This window comes from Muscardinus avellanarius (assembly GCF_963383645.1).
Source record: "Muscardinus avellanarius genome assembly, chromosome: 6".
Taxonomy (NCBI): domain Eukaryota; kingdom Metazoa; phylum Chordata; class Mammalia; order Rodentia; family Gliridae; genus Muscardinus; species Muscardinus avellanarius.
The window spans coordinates 77,159,318-77,186,972 of NC_137791.1; the positions used below are offsets into that span (position 1 = coordinate 77,159,318).

A 27,655-nucleotide genomic window follows, 5' to 3' on the forward strand; every position below is an offset into this window, starting at 1 on the left:
ATTTTCAGGGTATCTTTAATAGCCCTCATTACCATTAAAATCAGTTTTCACAATAAGATTCTATTTACTAATTTTATGTAATAAAATATTTCTGTATACATAGCTATTAAAATTATTAGTAAATTTCAAGTATTAACAAAGATAATTCCTGTTCTTCTGTGATTTTTTTTTTTACCTAGTACCTTTAATTAATAAAGATTGAATCCTTGGTCTTTTATAGACAAGAACTAAAAGAGCCAAACAGGGAAGCATTCACATTTCAAGATCTCTAGGAAGAGGTAGCAGTAGTTAACATGGAACCAAAAGCATGTGAACCGAACAGTGAAGGTCTTTTATCAAGTAATGGCATCACATCCAGTGAAGGTATGTACCCTTTATAACACAAAGGGAGGAAAATTAGAAATAAGCAATCTTTGTAATAATTTCTAGGCTCCTTATTTTTAGTATGTTTTATTTTTAATGGCAGGGCACAAAACATAGTCATGAGTGTCTGCTGTATTTCTTGTAATTCTTCTTTTTGAGGAAGAAATTAGTGTATCTAAGATGCCATGTTATCTCCCACCCTATTACAACATCCCTCCTGCCCATCTCCACTGGCTTTCCTCCTCACATGGCTGCAACCCTCACACGCATCTTGGGCAGTGCTGCTTAACCCACGGATTGTCTCTTCCTCCTTAGGCACATAATTGTCCTATGATGTCATGGTCCTCTTGGGTGGCCCCTCTGAGAGCTTAGCCTGACAGCATCTTGACCTTTGAAGGTCCTGTACTCCCACCCACTCCCTAAGCTTGGATTGTTTTAAGAGAGGACTGTCACACTTCTGAAATCTGACCTTCTATTTTTCAGCCTCTCCTTTAGTTCTAGAGAGCTCCCATTTTTCTACCTAATGAAGGTAGTAGCTTTCAACCATGGCCCATGTCAGAATCCCTTTTTTGAGCCGGGTGTGGTAGCGCACACCTGTAATCCCAGCAGCATTCGGGAGGCTGAGACTGGAGGATTGTGGTTCCCAGACAGCCTCAGCTACTTAGTGAGGCCCTCGGCAACTTAGTGAGACCCTGTCTCAAAATAAAGAATAAAATTATAGGGCAGGGAGTGTAGCTCGGAGGTTGAATTCCACTGGGTTCCATCCCCAGACCCACACACACACACACACACAAATCTCTTTTTGAGTTTTTAAACATTTAAATGGATTAGATTCACACCTAGAAACTCTGGTTCGGCAGGGGTTTAAACACCACTGAATTTTTTATGTTTTTTTTTTTTTTGGTGGTACTGGAGGTGGAACTCAGGGGCTTTCTACCTCCGGGCTATACTCCCAGACCTATTTTATATTTTATTTGGAAACAGGGTCTCACTATGTTGCTGAGAACTTCACTAAGTAGCTGAGGCTGGCTTCAAACCTGTGCGATCCTCCTGTCTCAGCCTCCCAAGTGCAGGGATTACAAGCATGCGCCACCACGCCCTGCACCACTGAATTTTTTTTTAATGTTTCCTGACTAATCTTGATTTACAATAAAATTGAGAATAATTGCTAAAAATTCTACTCTCTCCTAAGTTACCATTCTTTCTCTCTCCTTTTTCTATTGTAATACTATTTTGGCCAGTCAATTGCCAATACCGTTCCCCTTTTATTTTTCTGTTCCACTTTTACAGGAGAAACACAAATTCTTTTCTTTTTTTTCATTTTTTTAAATTTATTTTTAAAATTTTTTATTGGTGTACTGTATTCATACATAATAGTGGGATACAAACTTTTGTAGACATACATGCACACATCGCCCAGTCAGTCCCCACCCGATTCCTACCCCATTCCCTCCCCATCCCTCCCTCCCATGCTTGGCTTAGTGGTTGACATCTAGTATTATAGCAATTTATCCAAAATTAAAAATGATAATCTCACATAATAGTTTTATTTGTCTGATACCAAGCTCTTGATAACTTAAAGATAACATTTCAATATTTCTTTTTGCTTTCTTTCTTACCAGAGAATATATTTTTTTTCTTTTTTTTTCCTCTCTTGGTTGTATTTATTTTCTTTTTTTTTAATTTTTAATTGGTGCACTGTATTCATACATCATAGTGGGATACATACTTTTGTAGACATACATGCACACATTGCCCAGTCAGCCCCCACCCAATCCCCACCCCATTCTCTCCCTATCCCTCCCTCCCATGCTTGGCTTAGTGATTGACATCTAGTATTATAGCAATTTATCAAAAATTAAAGATGATAATCTCACATAACAGTTTCATTTGTCTGATACCAAGCTTTTGATGACTTAAAGATAACATTTCAATATTTCTTTTTGCTTTCTTTCTTACCAGAGAATATTTTTTTCTTTTCTTTTTTTTAGGTGAAACTGTCATATATTTATATATTTATTTTTCAGAAACACAAATTCTTATCACAGACTGTCTTCTCCATTTTTGGATTGGGCTTCTGGATGATTTTTCTGGAGAAAATAAAAAATATGGATTTTCCCAATTTGCCACTTAAAATTATAGTCTACTATGTCAACAGGGTCCTGGTGCCACTGAGAAACATTTCTCATAATCTTAGCCAGGTCTATTTTCACATTCCTATAATAATTATTTCAAAATTGTACCATCCCAGATGAAATTCAAACTCCTTGGCATATGATCTCAAGGCCTTTTACAATCTGCCCTACATTTTTATTCTCACCACTGGCCTCTACTTTCCTTCCACTCACAATATCCCATGTTGTCTCAAACCCCTGGCATATAGTTATGGTGCTCCTACTGCCTGGAATATTCTCTCTCCTCTCCTGTCCTCCACACAGGTAATTCTTGCTCATAGATCTTCGAAGCTCATTCAGCTTAAGTATCATTTGATCACCCTCCTCCCCTAGTCTTTTCTTCTTTGTACCTGTGTTCATTTCTCAGAACTCTCACTGTCCTTTCACTTAGAGATTCTTTCCATGAGTCTTCATGCTTCTTCCTTCAGGGTTCAATAACAGAAATCACTTAGCATTATGTTTGCTGTAAAGTTATTTTATGAATAAGTTAGTTAATGAATTATCTAATATTTAGGTTCTTCAAACCCATTTTTTGTGTCATCTATTCGTGGTACAATAATTGAAAACACAGCTTCAACTGGGACTTTGACGCAAATTCCTTTTTTCCCTAAATATGAAGTAGAACTTGATTCTCATAGAAAAATCATTCCTTACCCTGGAAAGGAACACATTGAACGTGTTTTGGAAGAATATTCACATCAAGTCAAAGATTTGCAGAAGAGACTAAATGAAGTAAGTTGCATTCCTCTCTTCCAGCATCTGACCAAATATTTGGGGATCATTTGGGGGGCATGTTGCTTTAGAAGAAAACTTAAACTTGGAGCCGGGCATGGTGGTACAAGCTTGTAATACCAATACTTAGGAGGCTGAGACAGGAGGATCATTGGTTCACGGCCAGCCTCAGCTACCTTGTGAGGCCCTCTGCAACTTAGTGAGATCCTGTTTCAAAATAAAGAATAATAAATAGGTCTGGAGGTATAACTCAGAGGTAGACTGTCCCTGGGTTCAATCACCAGTGCCACACACACAAAAAAAAAACCTTGGAAGAAAAAATTAGCCACATTAACTTGACCCATGCCTTCTTCTATTTCAGTATGAAAAAATTGCACTGATTAAAAAGTCTGTATCTGTCTTCCGTTTGTTAATTATTCATAATGCCTTGGTTCCATAATATAGTTTTAATGAAACTTTAATGGCTCAAAATGTTATAATTAATGACATTTACCTACAATTATTTATTTTTTGTATTGGTGCATTGTAATCATATATCACATTGGAATACAAGACTTGAGAGGATATACAAGCACACATCATCCAATTAGCCCTCATCCAGCCCCCATTCCATTCCCTCCCTCGATCCCATGCTTGTTTGGTGATTAACTTTGATACATTTGTTTATGTACCTCCTGCTTTTAAAAGAGGCTCCATCCTCCCCTATTCCATACCCTCTGATTGGTCACCTTAGTTGCTTCACTATAGGGCCCTTTCTATAGCTCGACCTCTTCCTGTTGCCCCTTTCCTCCTAGTTATTGCTGATTAGGGGAAGCATCTGTTTTTTTTTTTTTCTGCGATATTTCTCTGTGCATGCTGCGTTGCAAGTATCGATCCCACTCTTGACGGACCCAGTAGTGGCCTGGCTACCTGGTGGACTGATCCAGACCTCGCTAGCTCAAGCAGCGGCCTTGCCTCACGGGAGGCCCCAATTCTGGTCTCACTGGCCTCCACACCAGCCTAACCCCTCAGCTGGCTCCGATCCCGGCCTCAGAGGCCTCAGTAGCGGCCTTGCCTCACGGCAGGCTCCAATGCTGGCCATTGGCCCCGGCATTGCCCTAACCCCTCATCAGGCTCCGATCCCGGCCTCAAAGGCCCCAGCACCGGCCTTGCCTCTTGGCAGGCTCTGATGATGGCCTCGCTGGCCCCAGCACCAGTCTAACCCCTCTGCAGGCTCCGATCCGGCCTCGGAGGCCTCAGTAACAGCCTTGCCTCATGGAATGCTCCGATACAAGCAAGCTGCTGGCCCTGGTACTGGCCTAACCCCTCAGCAGGCTCCAATTCTGGCCTCGGAGGCCCCAGTAGCGTCCTTGCCTCCCAGCAGGCTCCGATGCCGGCCATTGGCCCCAGCACCAGCCTAATCCCTCGGCAGGCTCCGATCCCGGCCTCTGAGGCCCCAGCACTGACCTTGCCTCATGGCAGGCTCTGATGCCGGCCATTGACCCCAGCACCAGCCTAACCCCTCGGCAGGCTCTTATCCCGGCCTCAGAGGCCCCAGCACCGGCCTTGCCTCATGACAGGATCTGATGCTGGCCGCTGGCCCAGGCATTGGCCTAACCCCTTGACAGGCTCTGATCCCAGCCTCAGAGGCCCCAGTAGCGGCCTTGCCTCATGGCAGGCTCCGATGCCGGCCATTGGCCCCAGCACTGGCCTAAGCCCTTGGAAGGCTATTACCCTGGCCTCAGAGGCCCCAGCACCCGCCTTGCCTCACGGCAGGCTCCGATGCCGGCCTCGCTGGCCCCAGCACCGGCCTAACCCCTCAGCAGGCTTTGATCCTGGCCTCGGAGGCCTCAGTAGCAGCCTTGCCTCACAGAAGGCTCCAATGTCGGCCAGTGGCTCCGGCACCGGCCTGACCCCTCAGAAGGCTCCGATTCTGGCCTCGGAGGCCCCAGCACCGGCCTTGCCTCATGGTGAGCTCCGATACCAGCCACGCTGGCCCTGGCACCAGGCTAACCCCTCGGCAGGCTCCGATCCTGGCCTCAGAGGCCCCAGCACTGGCCTTGCCTCACAGCAGACTCCGATGCCAGCCATTGGCCCCGGCACCAGCCTAACCCCTCGGCAGGCTCTTATCCTGGCCTCGGAGGCCCCAGTACCGGCCTTGCCTCACAGCAGGCTCTGATCCCGGCCACGCTAGCCCTGGCACCGGCCTAACCCCTTGGCAGGCTCTGATCCTGGTTTCGGAGGCTCCACACCGGCCTTGCTTTATGGCAGGCTCCGATGCCGGCCTCGCTGGCCCCAGCACCGGCCTAACCCCTTGGCAGGCTCTAATCCTGGCCTTGGAGGCCTCAGTAGAGGCCTTGCCTCACAGAAGGCTCTGATGCCGGCTGCTGGCCCCGGCACCGGCCTAACCCCTCGGCAAGCTCCGATTCTGGCCTCGGAGGCCCCAATACCGGCTTTGCCTCACAACAGGCTTCGATCCCGGCCATTAGCCCCTGTACCGGCCTAATCCCTCGGTAGGCCCTTATACCGGCCTCAGAGGCCCCAGCACCGGCCTTGCCTCACGGCAGGCTCCGATGCTGACTGCTGGCCCCAGCATCAGCCTAACCCCTTAGCAGGTTCCATTCCCAGCCTCAGAGGCCCCAGTAGCGGCCTTGCCTCATGGCAGGCTCCAATGCTGGCCATTGGCCCTGGCACCGGCCTAACCCCTCTGCAGGCTCTTATCCCGGCCTCAGAGGCCCCAGCACCAGCCTTGCCTCACGGTGAGCTCCGATCCCGGCCATGCTGGCCCTGGCACCGGCCTAACCCCTCGGCAGGCTCCGATCCCGGCCTTGGAGGTCCCAGCACCAGCCTTGCCTCATGGCAGGCTCCGATGCCGGCCATTGGCCCTGGCACCAGCCTAACCCCTCAGCAGGTTCTTATCCTGGCCTCGGAGGACCCAGCACCGGCCTTGCCTCACGGCAGGCTCCGATGCCAGCCTCACTGGCCCCAGCACCAGCCTAATCCCTTGGCAGGCTCCGATCCCAGCCTCGGAGGCCTCAGTAGCAGCCTTGCCTCACGGAAGGCTCCGATGCCAGCCACTGGCCCCGGCACCAGCCTAACCCTTCAGCAGGCTTCGATCCCGGCCTCGGAGGCCCCAACACCAGCCTTGCCTCACAGGAGGCTCTGATCCCGGCCACGCTGGCCCTGGCACCGGCCTAACCCCTCGGCAGGCTCCGATCCCGGCCTCAGAGGTCCCAGCACCCGCCTTGCCTCACAGTAGGCTCCGATGCCGGCCTCGCTGGCCCCAGCACTGGTCTGACCCCTCGACAGGCTCTGATCCTGGCCTTGGAGGCCTCAGTAGAGGCCTTGCCTCATGGAAGGCTCCGATGCCGGCCATTAGCCCCGGCATTGGCCTAACCCCTTGGCAGGTTCCGATCCCAGCCTCGGAGGCCCCAGCACCGACCTTGCCTCACGGCAGGCTCCAATGCTGGCCATTGGCCCCAGCACCGGCCTAACCCCTGGGCAGGCTCTTATCCTGGCCTCGGAGGCCCCAGCACCGACCTTGCCTAATGGCAGGCTCCAATGCTGGCCTCACTGGCCCCAGCACTGGCCTAATCCCTTGGCAGGCTCCGATCCTGGCCTTGATGGCCCCAGCACTGGCCTTGCCTCACAGCAGGCTCCAATCCCAGCCTCACTGGCCCCAGCATCGGCCTAACCCCTCGGCAGGCTCTGATCTCAGCCTTGGAGGCCCTACTAGTGGCCTTGCCTCACGGCAGGCTCCTATGTCGGCCATTGGCCCCAGCACCGGCCTAACCCCTCGGCAGGCTCTGGTTGCTGCCTCGAAGGCCCAGCACCGGCCTCGCCTTACGGCAGACTCCGATCCCGGTTTAGCTGGCCCCAGCACCAGCCTAACTCCTTGGCAGGCTCCGATCCTGGCCTCGAAGGCCCCAGCACCGGCCTTGCCTCACGGCAGGCTCCGATCCCGGCTTCACTGGCCCCAGCATCGGCCTAACCCCTCGGCAGGCTCCAATCTGAGCACCCTCTTCGCCCAACCAATTGACCCACATTCTCAAGGGTGCGTGGTGGTAGCATTCTGCCTCTGGGGTTATTATTCCAAAGGTTCCAGGTGTAATGCATCAGATCTCTGCCTCCCCTGAGTACTGGCCACTGCCATTGCCACTGCCTCCACCATTTCAAATCCTTCCCAAGCTCTTGTTCTACTCTGAATGTTGTCCAGTGTTCCTGAGCATGCGTGATGGTAGCATTCAAAATTTGGTGTAATTTCTCCAAAAAAAAAAAAAAAATAAGGTTGGTAGGATCTGATTTCTGCTTCTCCTGAATACAAGTCTCCACCACCATTGCAGAGACTGCTTTCAACACCGCCTTTCTCCTTGGTCTCCGCTAAACTCTCTCCTTACAGGTGATGTCCAAGATTCTTAACAATATAGAGAAACAGCAGTCCTCCTTCACAGGGAATTTTTCCATAAGTTCCAGTGCATTTGGATAATTTTTTTCTGCATCTCCAGTATCCTGGCATCCACCACGGCCTTCTTAACCCCTCTCCAATAATTTTCTTTTTTCTTTTTCTTCAGTATGTGTGGTTTGAGGAGGGAGTGGGATCAGGCACTCAGTAGCACTGTGACCCGGCCCAGTTTCCCCATGGGTCCAGCATGTTCCGCACTACTTCGCCTGGGGCCCAGAGTCCCGCGACCCGGCCCCTGTCCGGTGTGCCCCGCGCGACCCCTTCCTGGGACCCAGGGTCTTACTGGGCCCGGTTTCTCCAGGGGTCTGGCGTGCTACACGTGGTCTGGCCCGGGGCCCAGAGTCCCGCGACCCGGGCCCCAGCTGGCATGCCCTGCGCGACCCCTGCTCGGGACCCAGGGTCTTACTGGACCCAGTTTCTCCAAGGGTCTGGTGTGCTACGTGTGATCCGGCCCAGGGCCCAGGGTCCCGCGACCCGGGCCCCGGCTATTCCGGGGTTCCAGCGTGCCACATGCGACCCCTGCCCGGGACCCAGGGTCTCCAGAGGTCTGGCATGCTATGCTTACCTACAATTATAATCAATCATTTGTTGAGGCCTATATCCTGTTGTCATGATACTTGATTTCTCTTTACAAAATAATGGTGGAGGGTTTTTAGATGTATGCCTATACATAATACCTAAATAAAGTTTAGAAGTTATTTTCTAGAACTTAAAGCAAACCTTACATAAAACCAAGTGGTTTTACATCTGCATATTGGGTCCCCTAGTCCAGAGTGTGAAGGCCAAACTTCTTACTACTATAGATCATATACAGAGCTCTTCAAGATCTAACCTCTCCCTGGTACCGTGTAGCTTTGCCTGGTACCTGTTCTCCATTCATACTCTCTTGCCTCATCATCCTTGCAGGTTCCATGCTATTCTAGACCCCACACCTTTTCTCAGGCTGTTTCTTCTTCTCTCTCTTGTCTGCCTGGCACTCTTACTAACCACCAAGACTCAGCTGGAACATTTCCTTCTCTGAAGCCTTTTCTCTAGATAGTGTTGGGTATACTCTCCTTTGTACAGTCATTGCCCTTTATGCACATGTTGTAATATCTAAAACATCTTATTGAATTCATTAACACATTGTTCTACCTCATTGGACTATGTGAACACTTTAAGGAAAAAAAACCCTACAATTTTGTTAAATGCTGAAAATTAGGTGCCACTCCATGATTTAAGGCATATAAAGATGAATAAAATAGTACTCAAAAGGGTTCATAAATTTGGAGGAGAGCTGGTCATGTAAACAAATAGTGACAATACCTTATGATAAGTATGCAAATGAAGATATGTAGAGATAAAGAAAGCACAGATGTATTAGTGAGGAAAAGGCACAGTGTCTCTGTTTTATGTCATTCCCTGGTAGAGTGGGCACTGGCTCCTAGTAAATATGTGTTGAATCAATTGATAAATAAAGAGCAGAAATATTTGGGTACTTATGCCAGGTACCTCTTATGTAACATATTGTGCTAGGTATTGGATCTATAAAGATGAAAAAGATGTGGACCCTTCCATGTACATATTTATAGTCTTGTGGCTGAGATACTTAAAATTGAAAATAATAACAGTGAGATCTGCACTTCAGTAGGGGTAAGCAATGATGGTAAATCCAATCAATTCTTTGAATTTCTTATCTTTTCAATATTTGACACAAATAAGTACACTCTGTGTGTGTGTGTGTGTGTGTGTGTGTGTGTGTGCATATGTGCACAAGTCCTAGAGTTTGAACCCAAGATCTTCTGCACACTAGACATGTGCTCTACCACTGAGCTACACTCTCAGCCTACTATTTTCTACTCAAGAAATGCTTTTTGTTTAAGTTATCAATCTTTGTTCCTTTGTTTTTGCTGCTGGGGATTGATTGAACCCAGAGCCTTCTGCTTTTCAACCATATTTTTAATTTCTAATACCTTCACCACAAATCACTTAATGAAGCATCTTGTTCTTAAATTATGACTGGAATATCTCTTGAATTTTTCTGTAAATACAAGTTTTTGGAAGTATTTGGTTCCTCTGGAATTTTTTTTTTTTTTTTTTTTGGGTTGGGGGAGGAGAGGTTATTTCTTGTTTAATCTTGGTCTCTGTTTTTTACTTTAAAGTCTTCCAGAATTTTTTTGTTTGTGTCTTTGGTAGTAGGTATTAAACGTAGGGCACTGTACCTCTGAGCTACATCCCCAGTCCTTTTTCTTTTCTTCTTCTTTTTTTTTTTTTTTTTTTGTACTGAGGATTGAACCCAGAGAGGCATTTGGAAACAGTCTTACCAGGTTGCTGAGAGCCTTGCTTAGTTACCAGCTGGCTTTGAACCTATGTTCCTCCTGTTTCAGCTGATTCCTCAGTCCTTTTTCTTTTCTTTCTTTCTTTTTTTTTTTTTTTTTGCGCTCTACCCCCCCTCCCCTCAGTCATTTTTCTATTTTTTTTTAATTTTGAAATAGAGTTTCACTAAGTTGCTGAAGTTGCCCTCAAACCCATTCAAGTCCTGTTTCAACCTCCCAAATACTGAGAGTACAAGTTTGTACCACTGTGCCCTGATTTATTTTAGAATCTTTCTTCTAGAACCGGGGCCGGGCCGCAGGACCCTGGGCCCCGGGCGGGGTTGCACGGGGCACGCTGGACCCCCAGAAGAACCAGGGCCCGGGCCACAGGACCCTGAGCCCTGGGCGGGGGTTGCGTGGGACACACCAGACCTCCGGAAGAACCGGGGCCCGGGCTGCAGTGCTACTGAGTGCCTGATCCCACTACCTCCTCAAACCACACATACTGTCTTCTCTTATTAAAAAAAAAAAAAAGGAAAAAGAAAAAAGAAAAAAGAAAAAAGAAAAGAAAAATATTGGAGAGGGGTTAAGTTGGCCGCGGCAGCTGCCAGGATACTGGAGATGCAGACAAAACTTATCCAACTGAACTGGAACTTTTGGAAAATTTCCCCTAAGGAGGGCTGCTTCTTCTCTACATCCTTAAGAATCCTGGACATCACCTGTAAGGAGGGAGTTTAGCGGAGATCAAGGAGGAAGACGGTGTTGGAAGTGGTCGCCGTGATGGCGGTGGAGACTTGTATTTGGGAGAGGCAGAAATCTGATCCTACCAACCTTATCTTCTGGAGAAATTACCCCAAACATCGAATGCTACCGTTGCGCATGCTTAGGAACACTGGACAACATGCAGTGTGGAAAAAGAGCTTGGCAAAGATGTGAAATGGTGAAAGCAGTGGCAGTGGCAGTGGCCAGTAGTCAGGGGAGGCAGAGATCTGATGCATTACACCTGGAACTTTTGAAGAAATAACCCCAGAGACAGAATGCTACCACCACACACCCTCGGGAACATGGGACAACCTGCTAGGTGAAGAGGGTGCTCGGATTGGAGCCTACCGAGGGGTGAGGCCGGTGTCTGGGGGAGAAAAGCCAGGATAGGAGCCTGCTGAGGGGTTAGGCCAGTACCGAGGCCAGCTAGGCCGGGATTGGAGCCTGCTGTGAGGCAAGGCCGGTGCTGGGGCATCCAAGGCTGGGATCGGAGCCTACCAAGGGGTTAGGCTGGTGCCGGGGCCATTGAGGCTGGGATCAGAGCCTGCGTGAGGCAAGGCCACTACTGAGGCCTCCAAGGCCAGGATTGGAACCTGCCGAGGGGTTAAACTGGTGCCGGGGTCAGCGAGGCTGGGATCGGAGCCTGCTGTGAGGCTAGGCCGGTGCTGGGGCCTCCGAGGCCGGGTTTAGAGCCTGTTGAGGGTTTAGGCTAGTGCTGGGGCCAGCGAGGCTGGGATCGGAGCCTGCCATGAGGCAAGGCTGCTACCGAGGCCTCTGAGGCCAGGATTGGAGCCAGCCGAGGGGTTAGGCTGGTGTCAGGGCCTGCGAGGCCCGGGATCGGAGCCTGCCGAGGGTTTAGACCATTGCCGGGGCCAGCAAGGCCGGGATCAGAGCCTGCAGAGGGGTTGAGTCGGTGCTGGGGCCAGCGAGGCCGGTATCGGAGCCTGCCATGAGGCAAGGCCGCTACTGAGGCCTCCGAGGCCTGGATCGGAGCCTGCCAAGGGGTTAGGCTGGTGCCGGGGCCAGCGAGGCTGGGATCCGAGCCTGCCGTGAGTCAAGGCCGGTGCTGGGGCCTCTGAGGCCTGGATTGGAGCCTGCCAAGGGGTAAGGTCAGTGCCAGGGTCAGCAAGGCCGGGAACAGAGCCTGCTGTGAGGCAAGGACGGAGCTGGTGCCTCCGAAGCCAGGATAGGAGCCTTCCGAGGGGCAAGGCTGGTGCCAGGGTCAGCGAGGCAGGGATCGGAGCCTGCCTTGAGGCAAGGCCAGTGCTGGGGTCTCCGAGGCTAGGATCGGAGTCAGCCAAGGGGTTAGGCTGGTGTGGGGGCCAGTGAGGCCAGAATCGGGGCCTCCCATGAGGCAAGGCCGGTTTTGGAGCCAGCAAGGTTGGGATCAGAGTCCTCCGGTTAGCCAGGCCACTACTGGGGCCGTCAAGAGTGGGATTGGAACTTGCAATGCAGCATGCACAGAGAAATATCACAGAAAATAAAAACCAGATGCTTTTCCTAATTATCAAAAACTAGGAGGAAAGGGGTAACAGGAGGAGGTCAAGTTATAGAAAGGGCCCTATAGCAAAGCAATTAAGGTGACCAATCAGAAGGGATGGGATGGGGGAGGATGGAACCTCTTTAAAACTCAGGAGGTACGTAAACAAATGTATCAAAGATAATCACCAATCAAGCATGGGATCGAGGGAGGGGGAGAGAATGGGATGGGGATTGAATGAGGGCTAATTGGATGATGTGTGCTTGTATAGCCTCTCAAGTCTTGTATTCCAATGTGATATATGATTACAATGCACCAATAAAAATAAAATAAAAAAATAATCTTTCTTCTAGTGTTCAGTGGTTTGGGGTTTTCTGTTCAGGCTTGGTATTGAGGGAATAAAAAAGCCAATGGCTAACTCTCTTCTCCAGCAGAGCTTGAAGGCTTTGCTTTGGGATTATTAGTTGGGGCATCAACTAGCATGCTGGGAGCCCCTTACTGCCAGAGTTTAGAAAGCCATGTGTACTTCTCTGTAGTTGAACTGGCTGATTTTCAATAGCGGTGTCTGTTGTCAAATATTTTCAGTGGGGATAGGTGGGGCTTGACTTTTCTAAGATCATATATAATTATAATTTCAACCAGTTTTTCTGCTTTAGAAAAAGATTATTTTCATTTTGAGCCAGAAGCTAGATTTATTTTAGAGTTGTAGAGAATGGATGAAAAGAAGACAAGTTTGAGACAGGGATACTACTTAAGGTATTCTGATAATGTGGGTGACAAGTGACTAATTGGGTTCTGAACTGTAATGGAGAGAAAGAAATACTGTACATATAATGATAAATTAATAATATATAGTATTCACAGAGAAATTTGATTTTCCTCCAGAGCAATGAATTGCATGAGAAACAAAAGTTTTACTTAAGGCAGTCAGTCATTGATTTGCAAACAAAACTTCAAGAGATGCAAATGGAGAGAGATGCCATGGCTGACATCAGGTTAGGATTTGTTGCCTGAATTTGTTTTGTTTTGTTTTTTTCTCCCTTCTGTACTTGAAACGGATTCCAAGTCCTCATGCAGGCAAGCTCCCTACCACTGAGTTACATCTCCAGCCCTGAGATTATTTTAAAGTTATGCTCTTTGTGTTAAAATCACTGTGTAAATTAGTTTTATTGATATTATTTCTTTTCTTTCATTTATTTCACAGACGAAGGGAGAGTCAGTCCCAGGAAGATTTAAGAAATCAGCTTCAAAATACAGTTCATGAACTTGAAGCTGCCAAATGCCTGAAGGAGGACATGTTGAAAGACAGCAGCACACAGATAGAGCAGCTAAGAAAAATGATGCTTGGTCACGAAGGAGTGCTTCAAGAAATACGATCAGTCCTAGTTGACTTTGAAGAAGCCTCAGGCAAGAAAATATATGAACACGACAACATGTCTACTATGCACTTCCGCAGCTTGGGCTCAGCTGTTAGTAAAATCCTAAGAGAATTAGACACAGAGATTTCTTATCTTAAAGGGAGGATATTTCCAGTAAGTGGTGAGAACACTACAATTTTATATTAAAATGCACTAAGAGAATAGTATTAGGCATATAATTTGTAAGATTGTTAAAAGTACACCAAGTTCTCTTTTTTGTTCTCTGAACTAAAGTCATTCCATGGTGATTTTTTTCTAATAGGAAATTAGCTTGATTTACCTGTATAGTTTCATCTAGGTATAGCCAGAGTAAAAGATCTAATAAAAGCCAAGCATGGTGGCATACACTTGTAATCCCCGCGCTTGGGAGGCGGAGACAGGAGGATCGCACAGGTTCAAAGCCAGCCATGCTGGCTTAAGAGACCCTGTTTCCAAATAAAAATATAAAATAGGTCTGGGAGTGTAGCCCGAAGGGAGAAGGGCTTCCAGGAACCCCAGTACCACCAAAAAAAAAAAAAAAAATCTAATAAAGTATAGTATTAAAATTTATCTGATTTTACTTAGATTTCTATTTATATATCTCTAAAGTATTTCTTTAGCTGAAAATCTCTAAATTTTCTAAGCTTTAAGTTTACCAGTGACTAAATTGATACCTCTTTTAAAAAAACCAGGTAGAGGATCAGCTTGAAACACTAAAATCTGAGTCACAGAACAAAATAGAGCTACTTCTTCAGCAACATCAAGATAGGTAGGTTTCCGACTGAGGTACGAAAAATGGTGGAACCACACCAGTTTTAGTCTTAATCTGCAAACTCAAAAGTTTAAGAGCACTGAGACACAGCAGTTTTGGGGTGTGTGTGTGTGTGTGTGTGTGTGTGTGTGTGTGTGTGTTTCATAGTTTTGTGGCAAACTAAGAAAAAATTGGCACTTGTTAAAGCTGTAAAAAGGCTTTATTCAAGGCTGTTGCAATAGGAGTTTTTCTATAGGAGAGAGACTAAGCTCAACTCCCCAAACAACAAAGACAAATGGGGACTTATAACTCAAGGAGCAGGGTTAGGAAATCATTAAGAGGAAACATTAAGGGTTGGTGGAGTCTTTCCAAGGCAGGCCAAGAGCTTAGATATCCAGGCTGAGGAATAAGGAACTTGATCAGATCTCAGAGGTTGATCAGATAGACGTCAGGAATAGAAGGATTTTTGCTAAGATAGGGCTGGTTCATACGACTGTAGCTAAGATCAAGGCCTAGCTAAAAGTCAGCTTAGAAGAGCTTAGCTGAAGTTTTGTCATTCATTTTTCATTCATTTGTTGGCAAAACCTGATCTGAGCTAATTTAAAGCTTTTAGTCTTTTTTTTTTTTTTTTGGTGGTGGTTGTACTTGAGATTGAACCCAGGGTGCTCTACCACTAACCTATGCACCCAGCCCTTTTTTATTTTTTATTTTGAAAGAGGAACTCACTAAGGTACCATGTGCCGGCCTTAAATATATTATCCTCCTATCTCAGCCTCTCAAGTATTGGAATTATAGGCATACACCACTGTACCTAGCTTTCTTAATAGTCTATGAGTTAGTATGAATATTAACAAACTTGATATGTTTGTAATACGGTTGGTTTCTATGACCTTTTCCTAGCTCTCACTGGTAGTGTCCTATCACATTTAATACAATTTTTGCTTGTTTGTTTTTTGAGGTTCCTTGCCCAGGCTGGGCTCAAGCAACCCTCCTGCCTCAGCTTCCCAAGTAGCTGAGACTACAGGTGCTGAATTGTGTCCAGTTCAGCAATCATAATTTATTACCACTGTAAAAATTTTTTAAATGTTTGAATTTGCCAGGCATGGTGGTACACACTTGTAATCCCCGTGCTTGGGAGGTGGAGACAGGAGGATCACACAGGTTCGAAGCCAGCCACGCTGGCTTAAGAGACCCTGTTTCCAAATTTAAAAAAAAATAAAAATAGGTCTGGGAGTATAGCCCGGAGGTAGTAAGGGTTTCCAGGAACCCCAGTACCACCAAAAAAAAAAAAAAAAAGTTTGAATTCGAAAACCTAGCTGGCCCCCAAAGGATTTGATAAAGGATTCTGGACATCATCATAAGAAGAGTAGCATATATAAAGATAAAGAGAGTGTTGGAAATCATTAATTTTTGAAATAATTATTATTTAGGAAAAATTTTCTGTATCAAATAAAAATCACCACATTCTTTCTTTAGGATTGAGCAATTGATAAGTGAACATGAAGTTGAAATAACAGGACTTACTGAGAAAGCTAGCAGTGCTCGAAGCCAAGCCAACAGTATCCAGAGTCAACTGGAAATCATTCAGTATGTGTGTCTTAGTGGTTTGAAACTGAAAGTCATGTACCTTCATTTAAAAATATTTTTAACTAATCTAAGATCTCTTACAAATTACTTAGCAATTGATTCCATATGAAAGCAATAACTTTTCTAACTTTCAAGTGAACAGAAAAGATGATAACATATAGATAATATTATATGACTATATAAGAAAGTTCATTGCTAGTATCTGGGCCTCCTGGAGTTGGTTTTTTTTTTTCTTTGTAGTACTGGAGATTGAACACAGGGCCTTGCACATGCTAGATCTACCTAGCTATATCTCCAGCCCTTAGATGTCTTAAATATTGTAGCTTGTAGGATAAAATAAATATACCATACATATATTTATGTGTGTACATAAATATATAAATTTAAAAATATATATGCATTTAGAAATTTATAATTTGAGCTGATAAGTTTTACACGAATATTTTTAATCATATACAAAAGTAGAGAAAAAATAGAATAATAAACTCCTAAACACCAATTACCCTAAATGCCCATTAACATTTTTTTAGCTCAGACACTTTTTATTTTTGGGGTCAAGGATCCAATCCAGGGCCTTGTGCATGCTAAATATATATTATACCACTGAGCTATAACTGAAACTTTTAAGAAGTAGTTTTGGGTAATAAAAGACAATTGACCTAATAATGCCATATAAAATAATTAGTGGGAGTGTCCAAATGCTAGGGTACCTTTAAATATCATAGTTACTCTTCATTTGCTCTTTGAATTTATACCCCCTCTCAACCCTTTTTAGAGAACAAGCAAGAAACCAAAATTCAATGTATATGCGTCAGCTCAGTGACCTTGAATCTACTGTTTCTCAGCTACGTTCTGAATTAAGGGAATCCAAAAGGATGTATGAAGACAAGGTAAGTTTAGGTTTTGTTGCTCTGCCTCCAGAAACCATTATATACTGAACCTATAATATATTTTTAATTATTTATTTAAAAATGAGGAAACAAGCCCCGCGTGGTGGCGCAAGCTTGTAATCCCAGCACTCAGGAGGCTGAGATCAGAGGATCACGGTTTGTGGACAGCCTCAGCTACTTAGTGAGGTCCTCCGCAACTTAGTGAGACCCTGTTTCAAAATAAAGAATAAGAAATAGGGCAGAGGGTGTAGCTTGGAGGTCAAATGCCCCTGGGTTCCATCTTCAGACCCACACACACACACACACACACAAAATGAGGAAACAAATTATAATTTTAAATTAAAGTCATTATGAGATGAAATAAAAAGGTGCTAAATTATCTATATGTTATGTGTAAACACTTGTTTAAATTGTATTTGCAGAGTAATTTATTTTTAGAAAAACATTTATGCATACTTCAATTTAAGTTCTAAAAAATAAATTAATGGGCTGGGGATATTGCTCAGTTGTAGAGCACATGCCTAGCATGCATGAGGCCCTGGGTTTAATCCCAGTGCTATATATGAATGAACGAATGAATGAATGAACAAACCATCTTTAGTATTTTTATAATACTTATCTGTAGTAGTTACTTGAGTACCAGCTGGTCTACCTCTACCACTCAACTGTAGGGTTGTCTGTTTTGGTACTGCAGATTGAAACAAGGCCTTGCTAAACTGCCAAGGCTGGCCTCTAATTTGTTATCTACCTGTCCCAGCCTCTCAAGTATTGGAAATATAGCATGCACCACTCTGCCTTACTACCACCCAGTATTTTGGGGGCCTACTTCATTTCTTCAGCTCTTAATCATCAATCATTGTGTAGCTAGCAAACTGAATTTTAGATTAATTAATCTACTGTGTACTGTGGCACATACCTATAATCTCAGCAATGTATAAGGCTGAGGCAAGAGGAGCCCAAGTTCAAGGTCAGCCTGAGTAACTTAGGAAGACCCTGTTTCAAAATAAAATATCTTATAAAGAGCTGGGGATGTAGCTCAATGGTAGAGGACCCTTGGGTTTCACCCTAGTACCCTCCCACACAGATTAATTTGGCTAGCTAAATAAAAATAACAATTAGAAAAGTAAGTATCTCATAATTTTTAAAAACCAGATATTAACTAATATTTGATATTTTGCTTCTATTTTTATTTTCTATAAAGAGAAGTTATTTAATATAATTATCAAAATTTATCCAGAGCTTAGGCTTTTGTTAATTTCAGTCATTTATAAAAACAGACAAGTTTCTAAGAAAACAATAAAGAGCTGTCATTCAGGAGAGCTCATGTTCTTCATTCCCTTGCAAGAAGGGTGACATAAATCAATGTTTGTCTAGGAAAGTCTTATTTTACGCCTTTTATTCCAGTGTCCTGTTTTGTCAATGCTGTCTTTCATCTCCAAAGTGCCTCAGTTTGGAAGATAAATCTATCTTTAGTCATCTTACCTGGAACAGACCTTTAGTTGTGCAGAGACAATTTAGGTATAGTTCTATTCATGATATTTAGTTAATTTCTCACATTCTTGGCTATTTGGAGTGGTAGGTTAGAAGACATATAATATAAAGTGGCCACCTGACTCCCTTTATAAAATAAAACCAATTCCATAAGGTAGCAGTAGAGGAAGAAAAGTTCCACAAAGGAAGAGTGATCCACTCTTGCCACAGCTATTCTTCCAGATAATCACTCTGGTGCTGGCCACAGGAGGGGGCTGTTTTTCTTTGATTCAAGCATAGAAATTAGCCCTTGATCCTCAGCTCCTGTGGCAAGCTATGATAAGGATGGAAAATTTAGATATGACTCTACTAAAGTCTAAGCAATGAAGAGTAAATGAAACAGTATGTCTTCAGTAATACATTTGAGTCCTCTAGAGCAGTATGTTCCAGATGTTTTGGGGGACACTACTCACGGTGAGAAATATAGTTCATTTTATGATCCAATACACACATGCAACCAAAGCAAGTTTCACAAGACATTAGGTGACCCTATTACATGTGATGTAGGCTATTTTCTGTTTTCTTCAGATACAAATTTAAAGCTCATTAAATTGATCTCCTGATTCACAATTGGGTTGAAGTTTGAATTCACCTCTCCTTGCATAGCTCTTAGCCTAAGTCCTCAGGGCAAGATCATTTAACCAGTGCCACCTCCAAGCAACCTTAAGGATCCTTACACTATGTAAAGGACAGACCCAAGAAGCAAAAGCCCAGAGAGGAGCATTTCTTATTTTCTGCCTATCTGAAAACTACTTTTGTGTTCTAGTTTTCTTTTCTCTAGAAAAGCTGTCCCCCTCATGACTGATGGCAGGAATGTCCACCCTAACCTGGACAGACCAGGCCTACACAAAAGCATGGCCTCACCCTACAGAGAGCAGAGCAGAAGGCGGTCATGATTTCAGTACATGTGGCAGGGGAGCACTGCATTACTACTTGGGTCTCCTGACAGGAGTAAGAGCTGACAGTCTGACAGAGAAGAAATAGGGGAGCAGTCATATCACGTCCAATACAATAACAGATGTTCATGAGTACTCAAATCGTTTTGAAAAGAGTGAATATTTGTTATTTGTTGACAGATTAAACCTTTGAAAAGCCACAAAGTACTAAACAAAGCTCAACTTACCTGTGTTTTTCAGCTTTGAAATTAATTGCTCTAACTTTTCATCATACTGTTGTCTGGAAAAAATTTACATTCATAAGCCTCATTCATTACTTTCTAATTTGCATGTGATCTGATCTACAGTATCATGCTTACTACCTCTAGATTAGGACATGGCTGGAAATTTTTTAAAATATGAAAATCCTCATCTAAAGAATACTAAAACACTTCGGAAGTTTTTGTAAACATTTATCTCTGGCATTAGAGAAGCATAAGCATGAGAGAAATGACTGAAAACCTTTTATACAAATATTTCTTTGGGGTCATATGGAAACGATGATACTAGAGTCATTGTCATGTTTTTCTTTGATGGTACTGGGGTTCCTGGAAGCCCTTCTACCTCGGGGCCACACTCCCAGACCTATTTTTTTTTTTAATATTTTTATTTGGAAACAGGGTCTCTTAAGCCAGCGAGGCTGGCTTCGAACCTACGCAATCCTCCTGTCTCAGCCTCCCAAGCACAGGGATCACAAGCGTGTGCCACCATGCCTGGCTTTGTTTTTCTTCAGTATCAACAATCATCAAGAATTTGACAGTCTTCCATAGTAAACAGTTAGTAGAAATTAGGAGGGCATATCAGCTTTATCAGTTTTAACCTTAATCAGTTTCCTAAATCAGCATAGTAAACCCATTAGAGTTAGTACTTAGTTAATGGCTAACTAGGCTGCCTTAATAGTAATAGTAACTCCCTTTAGCTTAGTGAGGGAACACTACTATAGAGTCAAATATACTTTGACCTCAAGCGGCATCGCTGTTTGGTATAACTTAGCAGGGAAGATGAAGCAAGTAAACAAAATGGATTTTATTTTGGAATCATGAAAAATTCTATTGTTATTAAATGTTTTTGTTAAAATGAATTGAATATGGAATTGAAAAAGCAAATTCTTTTGCTTACTTTCATTTCATATATTTTCACTTTACATTGCTAAAATCTATTAAACCATAAAATAAATTTTCTTTCCCACTGTTTCAGTGTACATTTTAGTATATACTGTCCAAATAACAAGAAAAAGTATCAAGGAAATAATATGTAAAAATTGTAATTAAAAGTTATATTTGTGTGCAAAAGAAACTCAAAGGGTTTATTGATAATATGCATCACCATATTTTACCAGAGATGGTACTTTCTCCTGAAATCAGAGTCCTCCATTAAAAAACAAAAGTGTTTGTCTGGTGGGAGCATGGCTTTAGCATATTCATAGGGCCCTGGGTTTCATCCCCAGCACCAAAAAAAAAAAAAAAAGTTTGTTGTAATTGTAAAAAGAAGTGTTCATTGTTTTAAAAATTTATGATATTAAAGATCTAAACAAAACTTTTCTGACTAGAATGTAGAATTAATAAGAAAAATTTCATTTAGGAGGGCAATGACTCTCCTCAAAAGTATTTCCATATCAGTAAGAATAGAAATGTTTCAAAAAATTTTTTTACATGTAGCTTTTGTAGCTGACAAAAGTGTTTTGCTGAAATGCTGTTTTCTATTCTTCTCTTTCCATTTTAGGAGAACCTCCAGAATTCCCCTTTTCGAATTTGGACCAGTAGAAGCTGTCACTATTGGCTCTGTCACTATTGGCTTTACTCTTAACTTTTGCTTTTGACAACAAAAAATATATCATGGTCTCAATTCTAAGTTAATTTTTCCTACCTTGAAAGCAGCTGGGGCTGAATTTCATACACAGAAAGTGAAGATTTAGGCCAGGCGTGGTGGCACACGCTTGTAATCCCAGTACTAGGGAGGCTGAGACAGGAGGATCGCAGGTTTAAAGCCAGCCTTTGCAGTTTAGTGAGGCTCTCAGCAAAGTGAGACCCTGTTTAAAAATAATAAATAAAATCAGGCTGGGAGTGTAGCTTGGAGGTAGAATGCTTCTGGGTTCAATCCTCAGTACCAAAATTAAAAATAAAAAAGTGAAGATTAGTACTGGCTTGAGCTGTTCTGTGCAGGAAGATTCTGTGCAGATGTTTTGCATAGTTCTATCAATGCACCTTTATGCTAACCTGCAGCATCCCTAATTGCTCATGTCTCTGTTTTTTTGTTTGTTTTTGAGCACAGAATAAAGCAAAACAAAATAAAAATACCACCATAAAAAAGCAAAAAGCAAAATTCTATATGATTTGATATGATTGATAATATCTCTGAAATCAGTATGACAATACAATGAGACCCCAGTACTCTTTGTCCATGATCTCAACCAAAATGTGGATTCATAGATGGTGAAAGGGAAAACCAGTGCTGCTATCTAAAAAGAAAAGAAAGAAGGAAAAAAATGTAATCCATCTCAGATGTCAGTATTTTTTTTCTGGATATCTTACAAGGCTCTTCTTTGTAGTATTTTGTACAGCTGTTGGTATCAGCTCAGCTGCTACTTCAGTGGTTTTCCCTTTCACTCTCCATTTATCTTTTTGATTAATTCATACACATGCTTTTATTCTAAAAAGTGAAAGGTAAAAGCAGAGCTATAGCAGCTGAGTCAGTACTGACAACTACAAAACTATGTTCCTGCAGGGGTCTGGAGGAACTTCTGATATTTAATAAACAAATGGAAAGATAAAGCGTGGCTCTTCTCTTGTCTCCTCTCCTTCCATCCCCTCCAGGTCACCCCTCTCCTCTTTCTCCCCTTTCCCTCCCTCCCTCTCTCCTTTTCTTTCTCTCTCTCACTCCCCCTAATTTTAGCTTCATAGATTTAGAATTATGAAATGATCATCCAGAATTGTTTTAAAAACAAAAAATACTATAAAAACATTTTAATTTAAACTTGTAAAGGACATATATGACAATACAATGAGTAGGACATAGACAAATACTTTATTTGCTAATAGACAGAAATGGTTTATGCTCTTTCTAGAAGTAGAAAATGTTTGCTTTAGCCATGTAATTAACTCAGATTTAAAGTGTTGTTAAAGAAAGCCTGGTGTAGTGGCACATGCTTATAATCCCAGTACTTGGGAGGCTGAGACAAGAGGATGGCAGGTTCATGGCCAGGCTCAGCTACTTAGTGAGGCCCTCTGCAACTCAGAGAGAGCCAGTTTGAAAATAAAGAATAAAGGGAGCCGGGCAGAGTGGCACACATTATAATCCCAGCATTTGGGAGGCTGAGATAGGAGGATCACAGTTTGTAGACAAGCCTCAGCTACTTAGTGAAGCCCTCTGCAACTCAATGAGACCCTGTTTCAAAAATAAAGAATAAAAAATAGACTGGTGGAGGTAGAATGCCCCTGAATTCAATCCCCAGTACCACAAAAAAAAGTGTTGTTAAATTTATAAAAGACAGGTTGAAAATATAAAATTTTATTGATACTTTTATCAATGATCAATTATAAATTTAATCAATTGAAATCTTATTGAAAATGAAATTTAAATCATTTGGCAATTTTATTGATACAAAAATATTAAATTTACAAAAGACAGGTGGAAAATATAAAAATTGATTGATACTGTTCTTATGTATCAGAATTGAAAGGATCATGAAAGATCATCTAGATTACTCTTCAAACTATACCTGAAACAAGTTGAGATAGAGCCGGGCGTGGTGGCGCACGCTTGTAATCCCCGCGATTGGGAGGCAGAGACAGGAGGATCACGCAGGTTTGAAGCCAGTCCCGCTGGCTTAAGAGACCCTATTGCCAAATAAAAATATAAAAATAGGTCTGGGAGTGTAGCCCAGAGGTAGAAGGGTTCCAGGAACCCCAGTACCACCAAAAAAAAAAAAAAAATGTTGAGATAGAGAGGTTATGTGACCAAGTGTGGCCCCGAACCTAAGGCATTTGACTCTCAGCATGGTTGCACTTCATTACAGATCCGTTTGTCTGCCCATTTCTTGCCAGATAAATGTAACTGAGTAACAATAAAAATGTATGATTCTTCCCCCAAAGTGCCCCTCAACACTGGGGATTGGACCCAGGGCCTCTCACAGGTTAAGCAATTGCCCTACCACTGAGCTACATCCCCAGCCTACCCTACGTATTCTTAATGTCTGGAATAAGTGTGTGCTGATTTATTTAGTCTTTTCTGATTATAGAACTGAAGAGATTATGTTAACTAATATTGTTCATTCATTTTTCTCAGGAGATTACTTATATATACTACAGAGGTTAAATTTTTGTGATTTTTTTTCTATACATGTCTCAATAGGAGTACGAAAGTGGAAAATACTTTTTTTGTGTGTGGTGCTGGGGATCAAATCCAAGGTTGCATACATGCTAAAAAGATGTTCTACCACTAAGTCCAAAATTACTTCATTATGGTGTTGTTAGAGTGTAAGAACACATTTCAGTCAGTAATTTAATATTTTTGTATACTTAATCTTTATAAAATACCTTTCTATATGTAACGCATAATCACATACAAAGTCGCTTTAAAAGTATATCTAGTATAGATATTCAAATCTATATCCTGATCTCTGTAGGCTGTGAAATGCTATAGGTAAATATGAAGCTGTTTGATGGTCCTATATTAGTGCTTTCTAAAGTCATATATGTATGTGAAAATGCATATAGATAGATATATAACTTCTATGTATTCATGCTTATTGTTTATCAAATAGTTTGCATGTAATATGATTTTTGAATGTATGTTGAATTAAAGAAAATCTTAAATGAAACTGGTCTAAGTAAAAATAAACTAGAAAGTTATCAAGAAAAAGTTTGTCTTAGTCATATTTCTCTAAAGAGGTTTAATCACTTTATATAATCTAAGATTTATTTTTGCCATAGTAGATATGGAAGCCTATTGAATAGATGCATTAGAAGTTGGAAGCACTCAGGCAGAATACTTTTTACTAGAATGAAGATAATAAAATAGTATTGTAGGCATCATTCTTAAAGATATCAGATGTCATTAAGTATCAACATGTCCTCATTTTAGTATTTCATTATCAAAATTATGATATTGGGTGACTCATTTAAAATATACACTCAAAACTGAGCATAGTAGTATACATTTGTAATCTCAGTATTTGGGAGGCTGAAACAGGAGGATCATAGGTTCGCGGCCAGCCTCAGCAAGTTAGTGAGGCCTTCTGCAACTTAGTGAGACCTTGTTTCAAAATAAAATAGGGTTGGGGATGTAGTTCAGAGGTAGAATATTCTTGGGTTCAATTCTCAGAACCATAGAAAAGAAAGAAGGGAAAAAAAATACAAACTCAAGAGTCTCCATAGTCTGATATTTCAACGCAGCCTTCACTACACACTGCACCCAGAAATTGAGAATTATGGAATATTATCAATAATGAGGCAGCCTCCATCCTCCACTAGAAGTACTATAGGCTGAGGACCTTAGGAAAGGAAACATTCAGTGCCCCTTTGTGTGATATTAGTGGTACAGTGGAATAACTTTCTCTCTCTACAAAACAAAGATCTAACACCTTCTCTAACTGTGAGAGAAAAACACACTTGTAACAGTCCTTTAAAATTGGTACACTTTTTGCCATGCGTGATGCCACACTCTTGTAGTCCCCGGGCTTGGGAGGTGGAGACAGGAGGATTGTGCAGGTTCGAAGCCAGCCACACTGGCTTAAGAGACCCTGTTTCCGAATAAAAAAAATATAAAATAGGTCTGGGAGTATAGCCCAGAGGTAGAAGGGTTTCCAGGAACCCCAGTACCACCAAAAAAAGAAAAAAAAAAGTACTCTTATCCTTATTTAGTTGAAGAAAATGAGAACAGAAATAATTAAATCAGTGACTAGGGATATAGCTCACGCACAGGATCTGGGGTTTAATTCCCAGCACTTCAAAAAAGAAAAAAACATGGCTAAATCAGTCATCCAACTACAAATTTATAAAGTACATATTCACTCATCCAATGTGTTTTATTATTGAAATTCTGATATTCTAAAACAAAATAACTATAACTCTCCTAAGTATAATACAGTTGATTTGTATAGATTCTATAGCATGTTATTTATGTAAACTTTCTTAAATACCAAATTATAGAGCATATCTTCATAGAAGATAAATCTTAAATAGTATATATGTTACAGATAATGCCCAAAGCCAGCAGTACCAAGTATTTTATTTTGGCTGATCTTTCTGGTTAAATTCTGCATTGATCTTAAATTTAGAAAACCTTGCAAAACATATCACAAATTATTTTTGCTCCCAAAATAATACTTTTTCCAAAGGCCATACTAATGTCCTGTAACCCACCAACACGGTCAAACCTGTTTGCTGTGCTTTTCTTTTAGATAGAGGATCTGGAGAAGCAGTTAGTCCTTGCCAACTCAGAGCTCACGGAAGCACGCACGGAGCGGGACCAGTTCAGTCAGGAATCTGGCAACCTGGATGATCAACTTCAAAAGCTATTGGTACGATTATGCTCTCAAATATGAATTAATTCGTTCTGGGAAGTTTTTCATCAAAATATTTCACAAAACTAGTTTTCTTTATAAAATCACACATTTTACAAAATATTTTGGCACATATACGACAGAATATCCTACACACTAGGCAAGTGTTGCATGTAAAGTGTAGTATTCTGTATGCTTTATTGTCTTTCTCAAAGTCCAACTCTGATGCCTTCCCTAAGTATTTTGATCCTCCTAGTGAGAGTCTCTGCCCTATGTTATTGCTGTCTCTTTAATGAAAAACCACTTCCACTCACTCACATCTATGTCTTATCTTCTTTGTAGCGTGATAAATCCTTTGAAGGTCGATGTCTTTGTTTCTCACACTCTGAGTATAGTTTTTGCAAGTAATAAATATTATATATTTTTCTAAGTGATTCAAGAGGGAAGTAATTCTCTTCACAGCCTAGATGTCACTATTCTGCCATTTCTGAAACAATATACCGAGTTAGTTACTGTTCATATTCCATTAAGCACTTCTTTATTACAAGATCACACTCGATATAAGCATAATTTTCTTTGTTAGAAAATTCATAGCTGGGCATAATGGTGCATGCTTGTAATCCCAGTACTTGGGAGGCTGAGACAGGAGGATTTCAGGTTCAAGGACAGCCTCAGCAAGTAGTGAGACTATCAACCTTGCAAGACCCTGTTTCAAAATAAGAACGAAAATCGGGCTGGGGGTGTAGCTTAGAGGTAGAATTCCCCTGGGTTCAATTCCTAGTAAGAAAGAAAGAAAGAAAGAAAGAAAGAAAGAAAGAAAGAGGAAGGAAGGAAGGAAGGAAGAAAGAAAGAAAGAAAGAAGGAAGGAAAGAAAGAAAATTCATGACTTAAAAGTAGGGCGTCTTTTTAGCTCAATTATATTTTCCTTTTCAGTGTGTATTATTTGTTTTTTTTTTTGTTTTTGTTTTTTGTTTTTTGTTTTGGTGGTACTGGGATTCCTGGAAGCCCTTCTACCTCCGGGCTACACTCCCAGACCTATTTTTACATTTTTATTTGGAAACAGGGTCTCCTAAGCCAGCGCGCGGCTGGCTTTGAACCTGCGCGATCCTCCTGTCTCTGCCTCCCAAGCGCGGGGATTACAAGCATGCACCACCATGCCCGGCTTCAGTGTGTATTATTTGAAGTCTAGTTCCTTAATATGGTTTTGTCATGATAAAACTGGGGAGAGGTTCTGGGGGTCAAACCACTCTGTCACTGAGCTGCATACCCAGCCCCTGTAATATTAAACATTTTAAGTAAGCAGCAAAAAAAAAAAAAAAATTTAGGAAATAATCACTCTTAATATCAAGCCATTAAAAAGGAATCAGATTAAATAATCAAAGGTTTCTCAAATCATAGAACTCTACAGACAATATAAAGAAAATAAGAGTTTTATTTTAAATATGTAATACTAGATGGGGAAAGCATTGCTCTCTTCTTTTAGGCAGATCTACATAAGAGGGAGAAGGAGTTGAGCCTGGAGAAGGAGCAGAACAAGCGTCTGTGGGACCGAGACACGGGCAACAGCATCACCATCGACCACCTGCGGCGCGAGCTGGACGACCGGAACATGGAGCTGCAGCGCCTGGAGGCCTTGCTCAAGGCCATGAAGAGCGAGTGCCAGGGCCAGATGGAGCGGCAGGTGGGGGGGGCATGCCCACTGGGGAGCTTTGCCTATTTATAAGTGGGTCCAAAGTAACTCTAAAGTAAATCTGTGGGTTTTGTGAGCAATTTATAAAAACCTGGCATGTATTCTCATATTTCTGAATACTCATTGA

General features: G+C 42.5%; 1 protein-coding gene across 4 annotated transcripts in view; it reads left to right on the top strand.

Moving 5' to 3' along the window:
- Positions 1 to 293: 293 nt before the first annotated feature.
- CCDC158 (coiled-coil domain containing 158) overlaps positions 294 to 27,655 on the top strand; it is a gene marked incomplete at both ends in the record, with an annotated part of 78,234 nt that continues 50,872 nt past the window's right edge. For 3 of the 4 annotated variants that reach the window (XM_080697386.1, XM_080697387.1, XM_080697388.1), the window contains 9 exons: positions 294 to 363; positions 3,052 to 3,269; positions 13,132 to 13,241; positions 13,451 to 13,778; positions 14,336 to 14,412; positions 15,871 to 15,981; positions 16,757 to 16,871; positions 25,737 to 25,856; positions 27,322 to 27,519. In XM_080697386.1, coding sequence (XP_080553512.1) covers positions 294 to 363; positions 3,052 to 3,269; positions 13,132 to 13,241; positions 13,451 to 13,778; positions 14,336 to 14,412; positions 15,871 to 15,981; positions 16,757 to 16,871; positions 25,737 to 25,856; positions 27,322 to 27,519 — 1,347 coding nt within the window. Of the gene's footprint in view, positions 364 to 3,051; positions 3,270 to 13,131; positions 13,242 to 13,450; positions 13,779 to 14,335; positions 14,413 to 15,870; positions 15,982 to 16,756; positions 16,872 to 21,060; positions 21,100 to 25,736; positions 25,857 to 27,321; positions 27,520 to 27,655 lie in introns of those variants that run through there. The other variant, XM_080697389.1, reaches the window with a different exon arrangement.